This window comes from Melanerpes formicivorus, unplaced genomic scaffold (assembly GCF_026170545.1).
Source record: "Melanerpes formicivorus ecotype bairdi unplaced genomic scaffold, bMelFor1.0.p_v2 SCAF_2, whole genome shotgun sequence".
NCBI lineage: Eukaryota > Metazoa > Chordata > Aves > Piciformes > Picidae > Melanerpes > Melanerpes formicivorus.
Window position 1 is genome coordinate 50,755,077 of NW_027142354.1, and position 17,446 is coordinate 50,772,522.

The following is a 17,446-nucleotide window of genomic DNA, read 5'->3' on the forward strand; positions in this document are numbered from 1 at the left end:
AGCTCCTGGTTGTACAGACCATTCAACACCTGGGGAGGGTGGGGAACACGGGCTCAGCCCTGGCCACGGGGAGGTAAGAGGTGCCTGCAGCACCTGCAGGCCCCATGGTGCTTGCCTGGCACAGCCCTCTGGCACCCATACCCTATGATTTTCTTGGCTGCAGGACAGCACCTGCAAGGAGTTGGCACCTCAGCTCTGCTCACAGAAACACTGGTGCCAAGGTATGCTGCCTTCAGCCCACGGAGTCTCATTGCACAAGGAGGTCTCCCCTTCCCAGGCGTGGGAGGTGCTAATGGGAGATGAGTGCTGTCCACAGCACCTCACAGGATTCAGCCAGCTTCTTCCCACAGCCTGGCACGGGTGGGCAGAGCTGGGTGGCCTCTCCAGACAGGAGGAGCTAATGCTGGGAGCAGAGCTGATGCTGGAAGGTACAGGGGAAGGCAAAGAACTAAAGCTACTGCCAAGAGACAGGGGAGGTGGAGGTGAGGGAGAGCAGGGAGGGCTGGCCCCTTGTCACCATCCCAGGGCTGTCTCCAGCTTGCAGGCAGGCTGAGCTACCCTCATACCTGACATGCCCTGTAGAGCTGCTCTCTGCCTGTTGCCTCAGACATGCACAGCAGCAGGAACACCCAGTGCTCATCCTGACTTAGCTGTGTTGCACTGAGTGACAAAAACCCTGAGACCACTGCAACAAGAGACAGCAGTGTCCAGTGGTGCCAGCCAGGCTGGCAGCACAGTCTCTCAGCCTGGGGCAGAGGTCTCAGGGCTCCTCTGGCTCCTCTCACACACTGCACATCCCACACCGTGTAACATCCAGAGCCTGCTTGCCCCTGGCACAGGGTTATCAGGGCCACGACTGCCCAGGGAGCAGTAGCAGGCATTCATGTCAGGGGAGTCCCTGACTTGGCCCGTTCAGATGTTTGCTGGTGGAGTGGCCTCACTATGGGCAGCCAGCCCGCGGCAGCTGATGCAGTGCTGAGCTCATGCTCACAGGAGCCACTCTGGGACTGCAGCCGAAGCCTGGGGTCAGCAGAAAGCCTTCCCAGGCACAGGCAGCTCCCTGAAGAGGGGGAACACATTGGAGAGCTCCTGGCTCCAGCTCCAGCAGAGGTTTCCTGGCCAGGCTGGATGCTTTCAGGCCAGCCCTGCCAGCAGGACTAGAGAAGGTGATCTCTTTGTAGTCTGAGTGAAACATGCTGGAGGTGTCCTGGAACAGCGCTCAGCAGGCTGGACCTACACAGCCACTGCCACTCCAGGCCACTGCAGCCTAGCTTGCTGTGGAGCCATGGTATCTCTGATTTTGGGATGCACTTTCCTATTGCTGCCATCTGGGGATAGCAGAGATGTGGGTGCCAGTGTTGCCCCAGGAGTGCTTCTCTCCCACTCAGCCACGCAGAAGGGAAGGTCTCAGGAGGGACTGAGCATGCTTTCAGCACTGCTGGCTCTCTACATCACCACAGCCAGGCTCCTGAGTATCACCAGGGGATCTGCAAACCATAACAGGCTGCATTCTGACATCTTTCTTTATGCCTCCTCAGCCTTTGATTTAGCCTCAGACCAGATTTCCTGCCTTTTTTCCCCCTGCAAACATTGGAGTAGAAACAGAAGGCATGACAGGACACCATGCCTCCAGGAGCAGGGACCACAGGCAGAACATGAACGCCTTGATGATGGGAAGAACAGCCCTGACAGATCTCTCTGTCCTTCTCCAAGAGCAACCCCTACTCCCTCTGTAGGCTGTGCAGCTCTATCATCACCCAAAACATGCTCCATGGCCACCTGCACCCATGCCTTGCTGTGGGATCCCCATGGGATGCCTCCATCCCTCTGTGGCTCTGCCAGAGCAGCTCCTGCTGGCCAGCAACGTGGTGAGCAAAGCTCCCTCCCGATTTGTCCCAGGGAAGGGACTCCCTGCTCGAGCTGAGGCCCTGCAAGGGTTATGCCACAGGGAAGGCTGCCCATGGGCAGGGTGCTGCAGCACCTCATTTGGGCTCTGCAACAGGCAGCCATGCTGGATGTGTTTCCAAGGCAACAGGCAGGCTGCCTGCACAAAGATACACTCAGAAGGCAGGCTGGGGTGAGCACGGGGGGGACACTCTAGAGCCAGGCATGGTAGCTGCTGGTTAAAGCCAGGGTCCCCACATCGTGGGCTTGGGACACATCCCAGTGTACCCACCCACCACATGCTCTGACTGCTTCTGGACCTCCAGTACCAAGCCACCCCTCCAAAGGTTTGCAGCATGGTGGTGCTTCTCCTCACACGCCCACCCTCCAGAGAAGGTGCCCAGGCTGTGTCCACACCCCTGCTGCAGAGAGAGTCCAAGTCCCGAGAGGGGTAGCCTGACAAGGGTGCAAGATGACAAAACTCCCACAACTGCCCAAGGCATGCACATCTGGATGGGACACACACAAGTCCCCATTCCAGACTGAGATGGGGTGTCTGTGGCTCTGGGACTCACCTCCAGGACCCTGCCGCTGATGTACCGGTCGCAGGTCTCACATTTGATGCCAAACTGGGCATGGTAGTCAGACTCACAGTATGGGATGCCATCCCTTTGGGAGAGGAAGGAGAAGGGGGTGAGTGCTGGGTGAGCTGGGCTGGGCACCCCCTCACTGCAGCCCCAGCCCCGTGGGGTGCAGCCCAGCAAGCCAGGGGTGCAGCCTGGCAATGGCCAGCACGGCCAAGCCTGCTGCCAGGACGGTGGCACTCACTTGCTGATGTACTCGCCCGTGAGGATGATCCCACACGTTTGGCACTTGAAGCAGCTGACATGCCACTGCTTCTCCAGGGCCAGGAGAGACTGGCCTTGCTTGATCTCCTCCTTGCAGCCTGCGCATTCTGAGGAGACAGAAGGGGACAGCGTGGGAGCATGGGCTCACTGCAGTCCCCACCGCGGGGCTTGGCAGTGCAGCAGGAACTCTTCTATCTGCTAGCCCACACCAAGATTCAGGCTGGACGTGAGGAGGAAGTTCTTCACCATGAGAGTGGTGAAGCCCTGGAATGGGTTGTCCGGGGAGGTGATTGGGGCACCGTCCCTGGAGGTGTTTAAGCCCAGGCTGGCTGAGGCTCTGGCCAGCCTGATCTAGTGTGGGGTGCCCCTGCCCATGGCAGGGGGGTTGGAACTAGATGATCCTTGTGGTCCCTTCCAGCCCTGACTGATACTGTGATACTACTATGATACTACCATGACACCCTGGCCATTTCTCCTGGCACCCCCTCACATCCAGAGAGCAGCCCTGCCCCAGAGAATTCCATTTTCTAGGGGATGCTGATGCTATAAACAACCTGCTCCTGAGACTGCTCCAAGGGCAGCCTCTTAGGGATCATTTCTGTATGGGAATAGGCCACATGTGTTTGTTCCCAGCAAAGGAGCCAAGAGAAAAGCCTCCTGCTGCAGTTGGGACACCTGAGGCATTGCTGGCACCCAGCCACCCTGTCCAAGCACCCACTGCACCACACAGACAAGTCTTCCTGCCAGGCAGTGAGCTTGAGCCAGGGTGAGTGAGTGGGCTGTGGGGGCCATGCTCCCAGGGCCACACTGTCCTGGCCTCGATGGCCTGGCAGGTCCCTGAGGACTCCCCTCAGGGCGGGAGGCGTCGGAAGCGTCCGGCCGCGAGTGGAGCAGAGGAAGGGCTGTGCTCTCTGGCAGCTGCCTCCGGCCCTGCTGCCATGTTTACGAGACTCCCTTCCTCCCCTGCTTCCCTTGGCTCCTGCCAAGGCTAGGAGCAGGAAGCACATGGGCTTCAGACCCCTGACCTTGACTCTCCCTTGTCCTCTTCTCCCCCCAGCCAGCAGGTTTGCCCAGATGGGGTTTCTCCTTAACACCCTGCCAGCTGCAGCACAGCACAGGCACCAGAGCTGGCAGGATTTTCACCCAGCCCATCTCCAGACAGCTCTGCACCAAGGCCTGCCTGCTGGACTAGGCTAAGGAGGGTGACTCTCTGACCCCTGGCAAAAGCAGGCTGGCCAGCTCAGCTGAGCCAGGGTCTGATCCCTTTCTCACACAGGTTTTGCGGGTTTTAGGTTGCTCTCAGGGCTGGAGCTGCAGGGAGAGGCTCAGTGTCCTTTCACCCTGCAGAGTGCATCAGTGCAGGCTCCAGCAGGCACAGCTCCCTTGCCAGCCCTTATGGGTGGCAGTGCCAGGGCAACGTGGGCCACAGGGGACACATGTAGGCAGCAGGCTACATGTGGCTGCTCTCTGCAGCTGCCTATGAATAAAGTATGGTGCCCTCAGGTAACCCTGCTCTGCAGAAGAGCTGGCAGGGAGTGGGACAGGAAAGGCAGGTGAGAGGCAGAGTGTGTGGCTTGCCCTTCCCCTGCCCTGCCACGGGAGACAGCAGGGTGCTGCAGCCTGCTCACAGGCTGCTCAGGGTGCTAATGGAGGAAGATGGGGGAACCTGCAAATCAACCCAAACAGCCCTCACCAGTGCCACCGTGGTAACTGGTGACAGACCATGGGTGATATGATGCTCCTTGGTCCAGCCCTACCTGCAGGATTCTGCTCCAGACATTGATGGTCCAGAGCCTGCTGAGCTGCAGCAGTAAGGGCCCCCACCCAGACCCCTCCAGTTCTGCCTGCTGATGTGGCAGGGTTTGGGTACCACAGTGTGGGACAGCTCCCAGCTCTCTCGGTCTGCTGCCACCTGCCCACACACTGTGCTGAGGCAGATCCCCTGAGACTTCATGGGGCAAACACGGGGCACAGGGGAGTCATCAAGGCATGGCCACCTGCTAACCCTGCAGTCCCTCACTCCAGACATGGGCTGAAGCAAACCCAGCAATGCAGCAGCTCCATGCCACAGGGATGTACTACCAGCCCCCAAGCACAGCACCTATGGGATGCTTCTCTCTCCACTGAGAGCCAGCACCAAGGAAAAAGCGCAAAGGCAGAGCATGGAATGAAGGGAAGGTATCCCAAGGAACAACCTGGGATTGAAAGCAAGGACAAATCTACTCTAAAGAGGCTGTCCATGGCTCTTGCCAAGTTTTAGCCGAGTTTGTCAGTGCAAGGGGATCAGCCTTTCAGTGCTTGTGGAGGCACCAGCGCCGGGAGAGCCGGGAGAGCAGTCCCAGGGCTGGCACTTGGACACAGACCTCGGTGCAGCTGGGTACAAATCAACATCTGGGCATTGCCTCAGAGCAAACCCAGCTCCCAACCCTGCCGGCTGCTGCAGACAGCACCTGCCGCGGCAGCCCCCGCCCAGGTCACAGGCAGGCCAAGGGAGTTTCCGAAACCAGCCGGGAGCCGCGGTCCCGGGTGGAGCTGCGCCGGCTCCCCTGCTCCTCCTCTGGGAGCGCCCAGAGCTCCGTGCAGCGCCGCACACCGAGCCCGAAGCCCATCCTGCGCCACCCTCCCGGGACAGCTGGTCCCTCCCCCCGGAGCCATGGCGGAACATGAGCGCAGTCAGCTTACGGCTGGGCCCGTGGATCTTGATGGGCTTGGTGCTGATGAGAGAGTGGGAGCAGTTCTGGCAGACACAGTCCTTCCCACTGAACGTCACCTTGTCTCCAATGGGAAACGGCTTCCTGTGGGCAAGGAGAGGTGGGGAGGTGTGAGCTGCTTGCTCCCCTCCACACAGTACTTGGGGCTGCCCATCAGTTCCTTCCTCAGGGCCAAGTGGACCTGTGGTGCCGGGGAACAGAGGAGCTCCAGGCAAGGCAGTGAGTGTCCACATGTGCCAGGGCAGAAGGGCCAAGGCAGGCATCAATTTCAAAAGGAAGGGTTGGAGCCATTTCATTGCCTCCTAGGGCTTTCCCCTAAGGAAATGCAGAGGAGGTGGCTGCTGTAATGCTGAGCAGGCAGCGAGGGTCTGTGGGGTGATGAACAGCTCTCTCCCTAGTGCACAGCCATGTGCTGCACAGGGCTTCTGCAGGGGGTCACACAGCCTCAGTGATGGCCTCAGCTCACCTGCAGGTGCTGCAGACAAAGCACTTGGGGTGGTAGGTTCTTCCCAGGGCAGAGATGACCTCTCCAGTGATGAAGTCCCCACAGCTGTCACAGCGGGTCCCGTAGAGCTGCTGGTAGTCGTGGGTGCAGATGTACTCCTGGTTCTTAAAGAAGAAGCCTGACTGGGCCAGGTCACAGCCACACACTGCAGGGGGAGGACAAACACCTGTCAAGGGGCAGTGGGCAAGTCCAGCCACAGGGCTTGACCAGCACCTCCAAGCTTGCCTCTGCTGCCTCTCCAGCTGTAGCCCCAGGGCATCCCTAAAGCCACAGCGTTCTGCAGGTATCTGAGGACTTCCTACCCTCTTAGACACGCTGGGGTCTTCCCCCAGGACCACAAGATGTCAGTGTTGGGCTGTGGCAGGGTGCAGAATGGGGCTGCCCAGACAGCCAGGGCTGGGTGTTCCCAGAGGAAACCCTAGCACCCGAAAGGGAACCCCTGAAGCCCACATTTACCATGCCCAAACAGCCTGAGAGGGCCCATGGCATCCCCTCCTGGACCCACGGCACCTAGAGAGGGCTCAGCCCCCTCATTCGACATTCTCATGGCGTCAGGAAGCTGAGAACAGGACTGATGAGGAGCTGGGCATGCCCTAGGGAAGCTGGGGAGAGGTTTTCTCCAGGTCCTGAGGCACAGCCTCCTCCATGAGCTATCTCCATTTCCTAGCCTGGACTTGAAACCACGCCCTAACGGGAACAGGGCCTGGGACACACCGGGGTTGGTGCTCTCACTGGTTGTCATTTTATAGGTGTCCAGCCCAACATCTCTTCCCTCCCTGCTGTGGGAACCATGGGTGGTGCACAGCCCACCAGAGTAATCCAGGGAGACATGGCAAGCCCTGGCCCTTAGCATCAGTTCCCTCCTACATCTTCCCCATCCACTGAGAGACCTCAAGGGCACCAGAGTCTGGAAAGCACCTCAGGAGTGGCACAGGGACCAGGTCTTGGGGGCCTTTGCATGATGCTCATCACCTGTCCTGCAAGGTGATGGGGTGGAGAAGGGAACTACACAGCAACTGAGCACTTGCTGGTCTGCTTTACCCTTCACTTCCAAGGAGCCATCCATCCTGTCCTTGCAAACCTCACTCTGTGGGGCCAGCCCACAGAGCAGCCACCCTCCTCAGGGCACAGCTGGACCTGCCAGCTGCAGGGTCAGGGGTGCAGCTCTTCTTTCATGGAAAAGCTGCTTCCTGGAGCTGTGGGTGGACAGCTGAGGGGACAGGGCCAGCACCAGCTACTCTCCAAAACAGCCTGCCAGAGCTCACTTGCCAGTGACAAGGCACAGGCTACCAGCTCTCAGGCAGCACCAGGAAGCAGATGCAAGGAAAAATGAGGTAGGTCTGGGCCCTGTTTGCTGTGGGACCCATAGCACATCCCCCAGGGACACATCAGGGACAAGCCATAGGGCTGGCATTGGAGCTGGCAGCAGCCAGGCAGAGGTGGCAGGGGGCAAGAGCTGTGAGGGAAGGTGAGACAGGAGGATTTCCTCTCATTATTTATTCCCTTTCACTTGGAAATCAGGCAGTGAGCCCTGCCAAGCTCTCCCTGTTGGCTCCTGGACCCTTTGAAGCTGAGGGCTGTCTGAACTCTTTGTCTGGATACACAGCTCCTGCACATTTGAGCTGAGAAGAGGCACAGGGCTCTGCAACCCACATGTACAGGTCAGACTTGAGGGCAACCTCGGGCCTAGATGCCCTCCCAGAGATCCAAGGCTGCCCACACCATGGGGGACAGGGCTGTAGTGGGTGTGGTGACAGGCTCCTCTAGCCAGTTCCTCTCTTCCTCAGGGAGGAGAAGGAAAGCATGGCCAAGGATGGCGAGGGATTAATGTCCTGCATAGCACAAGGTGCTGAGAGTCTGGAAGACATTTAAAAAGCCCCAGTGATGGGATGCTTTACAACCCACAGAAGCAGCCACTGCCCTGGCTGCTTTAAGGAACCCTTCAGCATCAGCACTGGGTCATTATCTCTTACTGTTCCACAGCTCTCGTGCCCAGGGAGGGTTCAAGCAGCCCCTCTTCTCTATTGGTGCCAGCCCCTGTGGGCTGTCGAATCCCACCTGCAGCACACAGCATCCCAGCACACCTTGGCTGCATCTCATGAGTGGCTGGCAATGATCTGTCATCAGCCCCCAGCCTCTGGCATCACCCCCACTTTGCTGTCTCTCAGCCAGACTGGTGACACCTCCTTCTGACCTGGGGGCAGGTGGGTGGCTGCAGGATGTGTTGGCCCCCTCAGATCAGAGCTGAGCCATGGGTACATTTGGGACCAGCACAGCACAGGCTCTTGGCATTCAGGCAGCTTGAGGGTAGTGAGGGTGCCCAGGTCTTAGCCACCCCTGTTCATAGCCTGTCAGCTCTGGCATCACAGAGAGGCATTACCTGCGCCATGCCAGCGCTGTGTCACCACCTTCCCACCCGCACCATGCCACCTCCCCTCCAATGGGAAGCTGCCACCCCTCGGTGTGCAACTACATGTCCAAGTAGGTCTGACCACAACCTTCTGCTGTCTGCACCTATGGCTGTGGAGCAACCTGGCCAGCAGCTCTTCGGGTGGCGCTGTCCTACCTTGGCAGGTGAAGCAGCGGATGTGGAAGTGGTTGCTCTGGACGCGCACCACCTCGCCCTTGCAGGTGTCCCCGCAGCGGTAGCACTGGATGACGCTGGAGCTGCTCCCAGGGGTGTAGGGGTTTTGCTGGTAGGGAACTGCTGGCAGAAAGGGGGGAGGGGAAAGCGAGAGAGGGGAAGGGTCTGTCAGCACTTGGGTCACATCCGGGTGTTGTGGTACTGACCTCAGGTAGGCAGCTGCAGAGGAAACCTCCAGTGGCTGCGACAGAGCAGCTGGACATCAGGCAAAGCACAGCTGAGACTGTGCTGGCACTCAGCAACTCCGAGCTGGGTGCACAGCTCTGTCCAGATTTGGAAGTTCCCTGTCCCCACAAAAGAGCCCCTCAGGCTCACAGGGCTGCAGTCCTAAGTGCTGTACAGAGGAAGTGTCTGGGCACTGTGCCTTGTCTCTGCACAAACAACAGGAGCATCTTCACCATTGCCCCAAAGCTTTGAAGTGCTCCCCAGATGCTCTCCTATCTCCTAAGCAGATGCAGGAGGACAATGTAGGGATCAGCTACCCACTCAGCCCTCAGACAGTCCTGGCTGGCTGCTGAGCTGCTCAGAAATGTGCCAGCAAGAGCTGGCTTGGCAGCAGCATGGGAAGGAACTGCTGTTCTTTGCAGCTCGCACTTGTTTGGTTAGGAACTGGATGAAGAAGTCATTTTTCAAGGAGCTTTCAAACATCACAGCAATTGAGTGTTTGGCCCTGGTGGGACTCTCACCTCCTCAGCAAAGAGCAGCATCCCAGCCTCACTGCTCCTTCCGGAGCAGCACTGGGGCACATGCAGGCTCTGCACCAAGCTGAGGGCTGCAGGGGAGGGAGGGTAATGTGCCCCCAGTCCCCAAGCTAGAGGAAAGAGCCAACCTTCTGCTGCAGGAGGTCCTGAGACTCCCCCCTACTCTTCATACCCCTCCTCCAGCTCTGCAGACCCCCAAGAAGGGCTGATGCTCTGCAGCCTTGCCCCAGGCTCTAGGGGAGGAACCAGCAGGGAGCTCTTCTGCGGTCCCAGAACAGTTTACCTCCCTCCCCTGCCCCCCAAAAAAACCCTTAAAGAGCAGCTCCTGCTCTCCCTGCCCCACTTTCAAGTGCATGGGCTGTCCCCAGGAGCTCTGGGCTGGCTGACCCCATGCTACCCACTGCAGACAGGGACCAAGCAGCAAAGGACTTGCTTAAGATTTCTGGGAGAGCATTGCAGCTGGGGCAGTGTGAGCTGCGAAGGGCAGGACTTCAATGGACCTGAGACTTTCTGACCCAGAGCTGAACTGCATTCCCAGGAACAAGAGAAGCAGCTGATTGAAACCTGGAACGTGAACTCCCTCCAGAGCAGGGAGAAAGGGACACAGGACAGAGGAGATCACTCATCAGAGAGGCTCCTCAGGCACCGTGGGACAGATCGTGTGACGGGGAACAGAAATAGCCTATTCTTGGCTTCAAAGGTGAAGAAAGAGAAGCCAAAATGACACTGAGAGTATCTCACAGTAGAATCCCAGCCCATAAGCCAAGTGCCCAGAGTCACACTCTACAGGGGAGCAGCACTGCTCACCACTGGGAAAATGGTCTGACCCTACCTGACAGCTGCTCCATCCTCCAGGGCTATGGAGCCATGGCAGACTGGCAGCCTTGTCAGTCCAACGTGACAGCTGCAAGCAAAGCCAAGATGCTCTCCTGAAAGTGCTCCCAAGCAAAGCTCAGGCTGCAGTCTTGATGTGTATTTCCAAGAGAAGCTGGAACACCTGTAAAGGCAGCAGGGTACCTCCCACCTGTGCTTTTGCAGGTGTGGCTTGCAGGGAGGCACAAGCCCTGGGAAATGGGATCCAGGACCTCATGGAGCAGCTGCTACTGATGGGCATCCATGAACTCTGCAGCAGCCTGGGAAGACCCAGATGTGGCTGTTTGAGGATTGGAGTGCAGGTTCCTCAGCACCACCTCTAACCCTTGACACCAGACATGAACCCAGCAGAATCTCCCAAGGTTGGAATAAATAGGGGGGGGTGTGGGGGAAATCTCTTCCAAAGGGGTCTCCAGGAGAGCAAAAGTAACAGCACAGAAACCTCCTCCCACACACCCAACCCAGTGACTGCACCCTTGCTGCGAATGAAGCAGAAGCCAAGCCCTGGGACGCAGCCACGGCAATCCACAAAGCTCGGAGAGAAAAGCAGGAGGGAGGTGGGGCAAAAGGCTGGGAATTAATCAGCACTTAAACATCAACAATAAAATAAAAAAAAAAAAAAAGAAGAAGGAGGAAGAAATAAAAATCAATGTCAGAAAATGCAGACATCACTTATTCCGGGTTCCTGGTCTCTAGGGGAAACTTCTTGGTGTCCATAGCAACACATTGCCAAGTCCCTGCAATGGCACATCTGATGGGAAAGGCAGGCAGAGGAAAAGGAGCTGAGGAGGGCAGAGCTGCTTACAGCTGCATTACACCCTGGCAGAGATGAAACCCATGTGGCGGCTCCTCTTTGTGCCCATGGAGATGGGTCAGGACCCAGCTTAGGGCAGCGCTGCCCTCCCGCCTGCCAGCTTTGTCCCACGCTAAGCCGAAAGCTGCCTGATTTGTGATTAACCTCCAGCCCATGCTGGAATTTTGCTCTGGGAACATTGATGCATTGTTTTGCTGGGGCTCTGCTTGTTTTTGAGCGGGCAGCTGCCCGCCTCGTGGCCTCGCGCAGGAAGTATTACACATCGCAACGCCCCTGAGCAGAGGGACAGCTGAGCAGGGCAAAGCTCATTACACCAAACTAATCCAGTAATAATGTAAGTAGCATTAGTGGCCTTGCAGGCCAAGATACAGCAGCCTGGGTCAGGGGGTGGGAGCTGCCCAAGGAATGCCTTAATCTCACTCCGGTTTGCTCCTGCTTTTGTTTGTGGAGCACAAAATTAAGCTGGCTTCGTTCGGCCATTAGTGCAGTTGTGCTCCACAACGGAGTGCAAAAGGCCGCTCAGAGCCAGGCTCCTGCTGGGCTGGCCCCGTGTCCTGGCTGGCATTTGATCTGTGGAGCCCGAAGAGCTGCAGTGGGCACAGCCAGGCAGTGAGCTGCCACGCAGGGCTGCGTGGGCATGCAGCAGATTTCCCACTGATCTGGATTAAGGTGGCACCTCCGGTCAGGGATCCATGCCCTGCGCAGCCCTAGGGACAGGCAACAGCAGCCACATGCAAGCAAGAGAGCTTGCCAGCTTACTGAAGGTAGTAACAACACCCAAGACTGTGCAGAGGAGCTTTGTCCCCCAGGAGGGCAGAGGGATCTTGTTCAAGAGATCTTCCAAGCAATGCTGCAGTAAGCAATCTGTGGGTTCCTGCTGCGCATCCCTGGGCCATGCCCCTCCCTCATTCCCAGAGCACCCACCTTCCGCTTCACAAGGGTCAACAGCCTTGTTTGCCTTCCCGTCTTCTTCCTGCACAGCATCCTAGCTCTCTGCCAAGGAGCAGCGGGACAGAGGAATGTTGAACACTCACACTGCCTCTAAAACACTTCGAGCCCTTCAGCAGCAGGGGGCTGAACTCCATCTACCTGGGAGGGACGGCAGCTCAACACCACTGCAAATAACAGCACATCCCCCACGATGGCTCAGGGTGAGAGGCTCACACCAAGTAAGCTCGACCAGTTGCTTCACCCTCCTACCCAGGCAGCCCCATGGACCACCAGCAGCAAAACAGGAGCAAGTTTCCAGGAGCACAAGCTGCAAGAAACAGGACAGCGAGGGGCATTTATAAAAGATCCATCCACCATCCCTTACTGGGATCACCCCAGGTCCTACTGGTTTCCCACCTATCTCCCTCTGCCAACTCCTTAACCTTCCAGGAAGGTCAGTTAGGGAGAAACTGCTGCGAGTGGGGTTCATATCATTAGCAACAGGTAACTGGAAGCTCCCACCCAGCTCACAGAGCCTGCCCTGATGCACTGTTTGCTGTCAGCATGTTTATGAGACAGCATCTCCACGGGGGAAAGGGGAGGACTGATTTAATTAATTACCAGTAATTAATATTTGTGCAATACTCAAGAGAGCCACAGGTGAAGTGGACTGTGGAGAAGCAAAGCATTTGCCCTCTAATTAATAACTGTGGGAAGCTGAGGTGGGTGGGTGCCAGAGGCTGGGAGGGGGTGCTGCTGGGGCTGTGCAGTCAGGTGTGAGCAAGCAGGTGCTGGCTGTGTGCAGGGGAGGTGTCCCTGCTGGCTCCTGGGGATGGCAGGATGGGATCCAGCTCCAGGGCGTGCTGGGTGTATGCTTGGGTGAGACCCGAATTGGGATGGATGCCAAGAGGTGAGGAGGAGGATCTGCATCAGGGCAGACAAAGCTTTCAGGAGCCCAAACATCTCCACAGGGCTGAGTCCTGCTCCAGCAGCCACTGCTTTGCAGTGAGCAATTCACTGCAGCCTCCCTCTGCACGCTCCCTGTGCTCAGCGAGGCTGGAAATCTTCCTCTTGCAGAATCCCACTGGGGACAGTGGCACCAGCACGGTGTGGGGTGCACACGGGATGGGGCTCCCGTGGGGCGTGTAGGGGAAACTGGACATGCTTGCTGGGCACCCAGGCCATGAGGAAGGCTTGGCTGGCGGCCCCTCGTGTCCTTAGGGAAGGGCCAATGCGACAGCAGTGGGCGAAGGTGAGGAGGGGACCGGGAGCACGGCGTGGGCTGGGGCGGCTCAGGAAGAGGAAGCCCAGCCCCGCCAGCACGCCGCACCCGCAGGCGTCGAGGCCGAGGGGCAGCAGTGACTGGCCAGAAAGGAATTTTACTGGAAGTACTGAAGGCTGAGGGAGAGGCAGCGCCGAAGCAATGGTGATGGGACACAGTGTGCTGGGCTGGGGGCGGAGAGCAAGGATGCAAAAGGAACCCCTTGCTGGGATACAGGCAGAAAGAGGTGGTGCTGAGGAGCCTGCAGCCCAGTCCTCTTGCTACAGTAGGGATGCAGGGTGACCTGGCCAGCCCCAAGCCCCATGAGAGGCGAGGAGGAGGATTTCCCCTCTAGGCAGGACCTGCACTGGGTCCCATGGGCAGCCAAGGAGGAAGGGTGGGAGCTCCAGCAGCCACGCCATAAGGGTTTCTCATCAGCACTGGGGCTGAGGGCTCCTGCCTGCTGTCCTGCAGCAGCTAAAGAGCTTGACCACAGCCACAAAATGTCTTGGGGAGGAAGGGGAAGACAAGCCCAGAGCCAAAAGATGTGGGTGCAGTGGGTGGGCAAGGGGAGGGCCACAGCCAGCTGTCCTGTGGGGCTGCCTCTGACCTGGCAGGAATGAGCATGGTCTGGCTGATTACCCACCCCAGCTCCCTGCTGAGAAGGTGACCGAGGGCAAAGGTCAGCAGCAGATAGCTAGGTAAGGGCACAATGTGGGCACATGCACCCTGCCAAGCTGGTGCTGGTAGCCCAGTTGAAACATCAGCTGAATTATCCCTGAAATAAAGGAAGGGTCCAATAGTCAGGATGCTCAGCTCCAGAGGCAAATCTGATACCTGCTGAGACACCTGCATGGCCATCTCGCTGCTCCAGCAGCTGGCCACTGCTTGCCAGCAAGACTTTGCAGGTAGAAGTTAGTTTTGATCAAGGAGAAAGTTGCATCCTTACTTTTCATCAAAATATTCTCTCTCCTGAGCTCTCCTTCAAGTAAAACCCAGAAATGTCACACAGTTCTTTACTTAATATTTACTGGGTGCTCCCAACAAAGGCACAGACTGTGGGCAGACACCAAGGGACTGCTGTGGGTCAGTTTGAGCTTGGAGCAGCTCCTGCTGCTTCTCCCAGTGCTTGTATTGCACTCATTGCTGTCCCCATGCATGGAGCACAGGGGTGGGCTGTGATGGGCAGCAGCAGGGAGTGGGGCAGTGAAGGGTGCATGGGCTGAGAGCAATAGAATCATAGGATCACAGAACTGTTAGGGTTGGAAGGGACCTCAAGGATCATCTAGTTCCAACCCCCATGCCATGGGCGGGGACACCTCACATCAGAACAGCTTGCTCACAGCCACATCCAGCCTGGCCTTAAAAACCTCCAGGGGTGAGGCTTCCGCCACCTCCCTGGGCAACCTGTGCCAGTCTCTCACCACCCTCATGGGGAAGAACTTCCTCCTGACATCCAATCTGAATCTACCCATTTCTATTTTTGTTCCATTCCCCCTATTCCTATCACTACCTGACACCCTAAAAAGTCCCTCCCCAGCTTTCTTGTAGGACCCCTTCAGATAGTGGAAGGTCACAGTAAGGTCTCCTCGGAGCCTTCTCTTCAGACTGAACAGCCCCAACTCCCTCAGTCTGTCCTCACAGGAGAGGTGCTCCAGCCCTCTGATCATCCTCCTGGCCCTTCTCTGGACACCTTCCAGCACCTCCAGATCCTTCTTGTAATAGGGGCTCCAGAACTGGGCACAGTACTCCAGGTGGGGTCTCACCAGAGTGGAGGAGAGGGGGAGAATCACCTCCTTTGACCTACCTTACACAGAGCAGGCACTGAGGCATTTCCAAGCCACCAGGAAGCAGTGCTGCTGTTTGGCACAGGGCATGGTGCAGGCAGGATTATGAACTCCTGGCAAGTTCACACCAGCCTCTGCCCTCCCAGCTCACAGGCAGAGCCACCTGCGTCTCACAGCTAAAAACCCACCCCTGTGCCACAGCTCCTAATCTACCACTAGGCTTCCCCAATTAGAGCATGACCAATTATTGCTTCCACCTGCCTCACTCTGCTCCCTTGCCCCCCACCACTGTCACTCCCACACTGCATCACCTTCTTCAGTGTAACACAGGACACAAATGGCATGGGTGCTGCCAGGATGCCAGCCAGTGGAGCCAAAGGGCATGTGGCTGCCAGCAGCAGGACAGGGCTGAGATGAGAACTCTGGGCCAGTACTGGCATTGCACAGGGGAGGGAGTCCTCTGTAGGTAGGTATCACGGGAAGGACCTGAATGAGTGTGCCTGGGTATCACAGAGGATAACAGCAGCTAAGCTCTGGGCAAGTGCCACCCACTGCCTCTCCTGGAGAGCTGGCAGCCAGGCAAAACCACTGCAGAACCTCCTAATGAGCTCAAATGTGTGCTCTGGTCCCACTCCAGCTCTCAGTCTTGGGGCTCACTGTGGATTTGAACCTCAGCATGCTTGAAGGCAGGAGGGCAGGTGGGCAGGATGGGGGCCAGGAGCATGGACACAACCCAGAGAGCTGGCAGCGCTGTGCTTTGCACTGCACAGACACTGCTGCCTGGGCAGAGGGACACAGCAGGCAGCTCCAGCCTCTTGCTCCGCTCCTCCAGTTCCCAGCCCCGTGCCAGGAAGCAAAGCAACCAGTGCTGGAGGGGTACCTCAGAGCTCATGTCAAGCTGGAACTGGGAGGAGGCAGCAAACCGTCACTGCCACACAGACTCACACGGTGGCAGCTGCTGTGGCTGGCCAGTGACAGGGGAAGGCACCCAGACGGGTGCCAAAACCTCATGCTAACAGCAAGGGCACAGCAGGACCACGGGCTGGGGTAGGAGCCGGTCTGCAGGGGGGACCCGATACCATTCTGAAAAGAACAGAATAGAATAGAGGAGGAGAATAGATAGAAGGCAACAGAAAATGGAGTAGTGACCAGCGAGGGCCCTGCTCGCACAGCAGCTTGTTCCTGGCTGCTCTCAGGGAAGCTCTTCGAGGGGGCGGCGCAGGAAGCCGGCGATTGTCTCCCCAGGCTGGCCGGGCGGCCGGCAGCCCCACTGCCTGCCTGCAGGATGTTTACTGCCCAGCACAGGCAGGGTCACACCACCACCCCAGGCAGCCCCAAAGACCCCACTGCCAGCTGAGGCAGGTTTTACCTCCTCCCCTGCAGAAACCTAGAGAACCCCACTACCAGCACCCAGCCCCACTGCTAGCAGGGCCATGGGGTGTGCCGGGCAAGGAGCCACAGGATGCCCCTGGTGTGCTGAAAGCACCAGCTGCTGCCATTGGGACTTCTCCAGATTCTCAAGCTCTTCTAGCTCCGGCAGCTGCAGGGACAGTTGAAGATTCGGGCACAGAGCAGCATGAGAGCAGAAAGCTTTGTGCAGTGCTCACCAGCTTCCTCAGCCTGACAGCTATGCCCTGGACTGCCCAGAGCTGGCAAGCCAGGGACCATGCTGTCCCAGCCACCCCCAACCACCCAGCCTGGCAGTGGGGAACAAGCCTGTGTGTGGCAGTCGTGCAGCGACAGTCACACCCTGAGCACCTCTGAGCAAGAGTCACTGTCCACGGGAAGAAGTCGTTGTGCTACTCACTAGGCTAAGGAGGAGGAGAAGCACCCTGCCACAGGCTAAACACCAGCCCCAGCCCCTCGCTGAGCAGTGCTGGGTGCCTGGGGCTGGTCTGCTCTCACCCCAGCAGCAGCACCTGCTCGGCGGCACTGGGGCTTCCAGCAGCCTTTGTTTCTCAGAAGAGAACCACTCTTCAATGGTCACTCACCATCCCCTCCCACTGAACCAATGAAGAAGTGGAGGGCTTGGTGGGTGAGAGCCCCCACTGCCTGGTGAGTGCTGTGGGATGGGGCTGGTGTCTCTTCAGAGCAAGGACCCTGCTGAGGCAGCTGTGCAGGGACTGGAGAAGGGCGAGGGGTCGGGAGCCTGGTGTTGTGCTCATGGAGCTCGGCAGGAGGTCTTGGTGGTGTAACACAGGAAGGTAACACATCAGGAGGAGTTTAATGTGTGTGGTGGAACACACGTGCTCACAGCCATTCTAGTGCATGGCTCCTCTCCTCCATGCTGGCTGCTTTCCTCCCATCTCCAGCAAGCACTGCTGGGGTCTCTTTTTGCTGGCTAATGCTTGTGCAGCTTGTCATAGCAACAAGATCACCTTGAACTGCAATTGCAGCCAGGATACCTGCTGCAGGCATCACAGAAGCCACTTACAGCAGAGCTCTGGGCTCCCCAGACCCCCAAAGGAGGGTGGCAGCCTGTCCCTGA

The 17,446-nt window shown here is 58.0% G+C and overlaps 1 protein-coding gene across 1 annotated transcript in view; it reads right to left on the minus strand.

Annotated features, from left to right (window-relative positions):
- ABLIM3 (actin binding LIM protein family member 3) overlaps positions 1–17,446 on the minus strand; it is a 55,712-nt gene that overhangs the window by 13,461 nt on the left and 24,805 nt on the right. Inside the window, exons 2-6 of the mRNA XM_068160103.1 lie at positions 8,515–8,655; positions 5,910–6,093; positions 5,415–5,527; positions 2,713–2,839; positions 2,460–2,553 (exon numbers count right to left, since the gene is read on the minus strand). Of these exons, the coding sequence (XP_068016204.1) occupies positions 2,460–2,553; positions 2,713–2,839; positions 5,415–5,527; positions 5,910–6,093; positions 8,515–8,655 (659 nt within the window). The remainder of the gene's footprint in view (positions 1–2,459; positions 2,554–2,712; positions 2,840–5,414; positions 5,528–5,909; positions 6,094–8,514; positions 8,656–17,446) is intronic.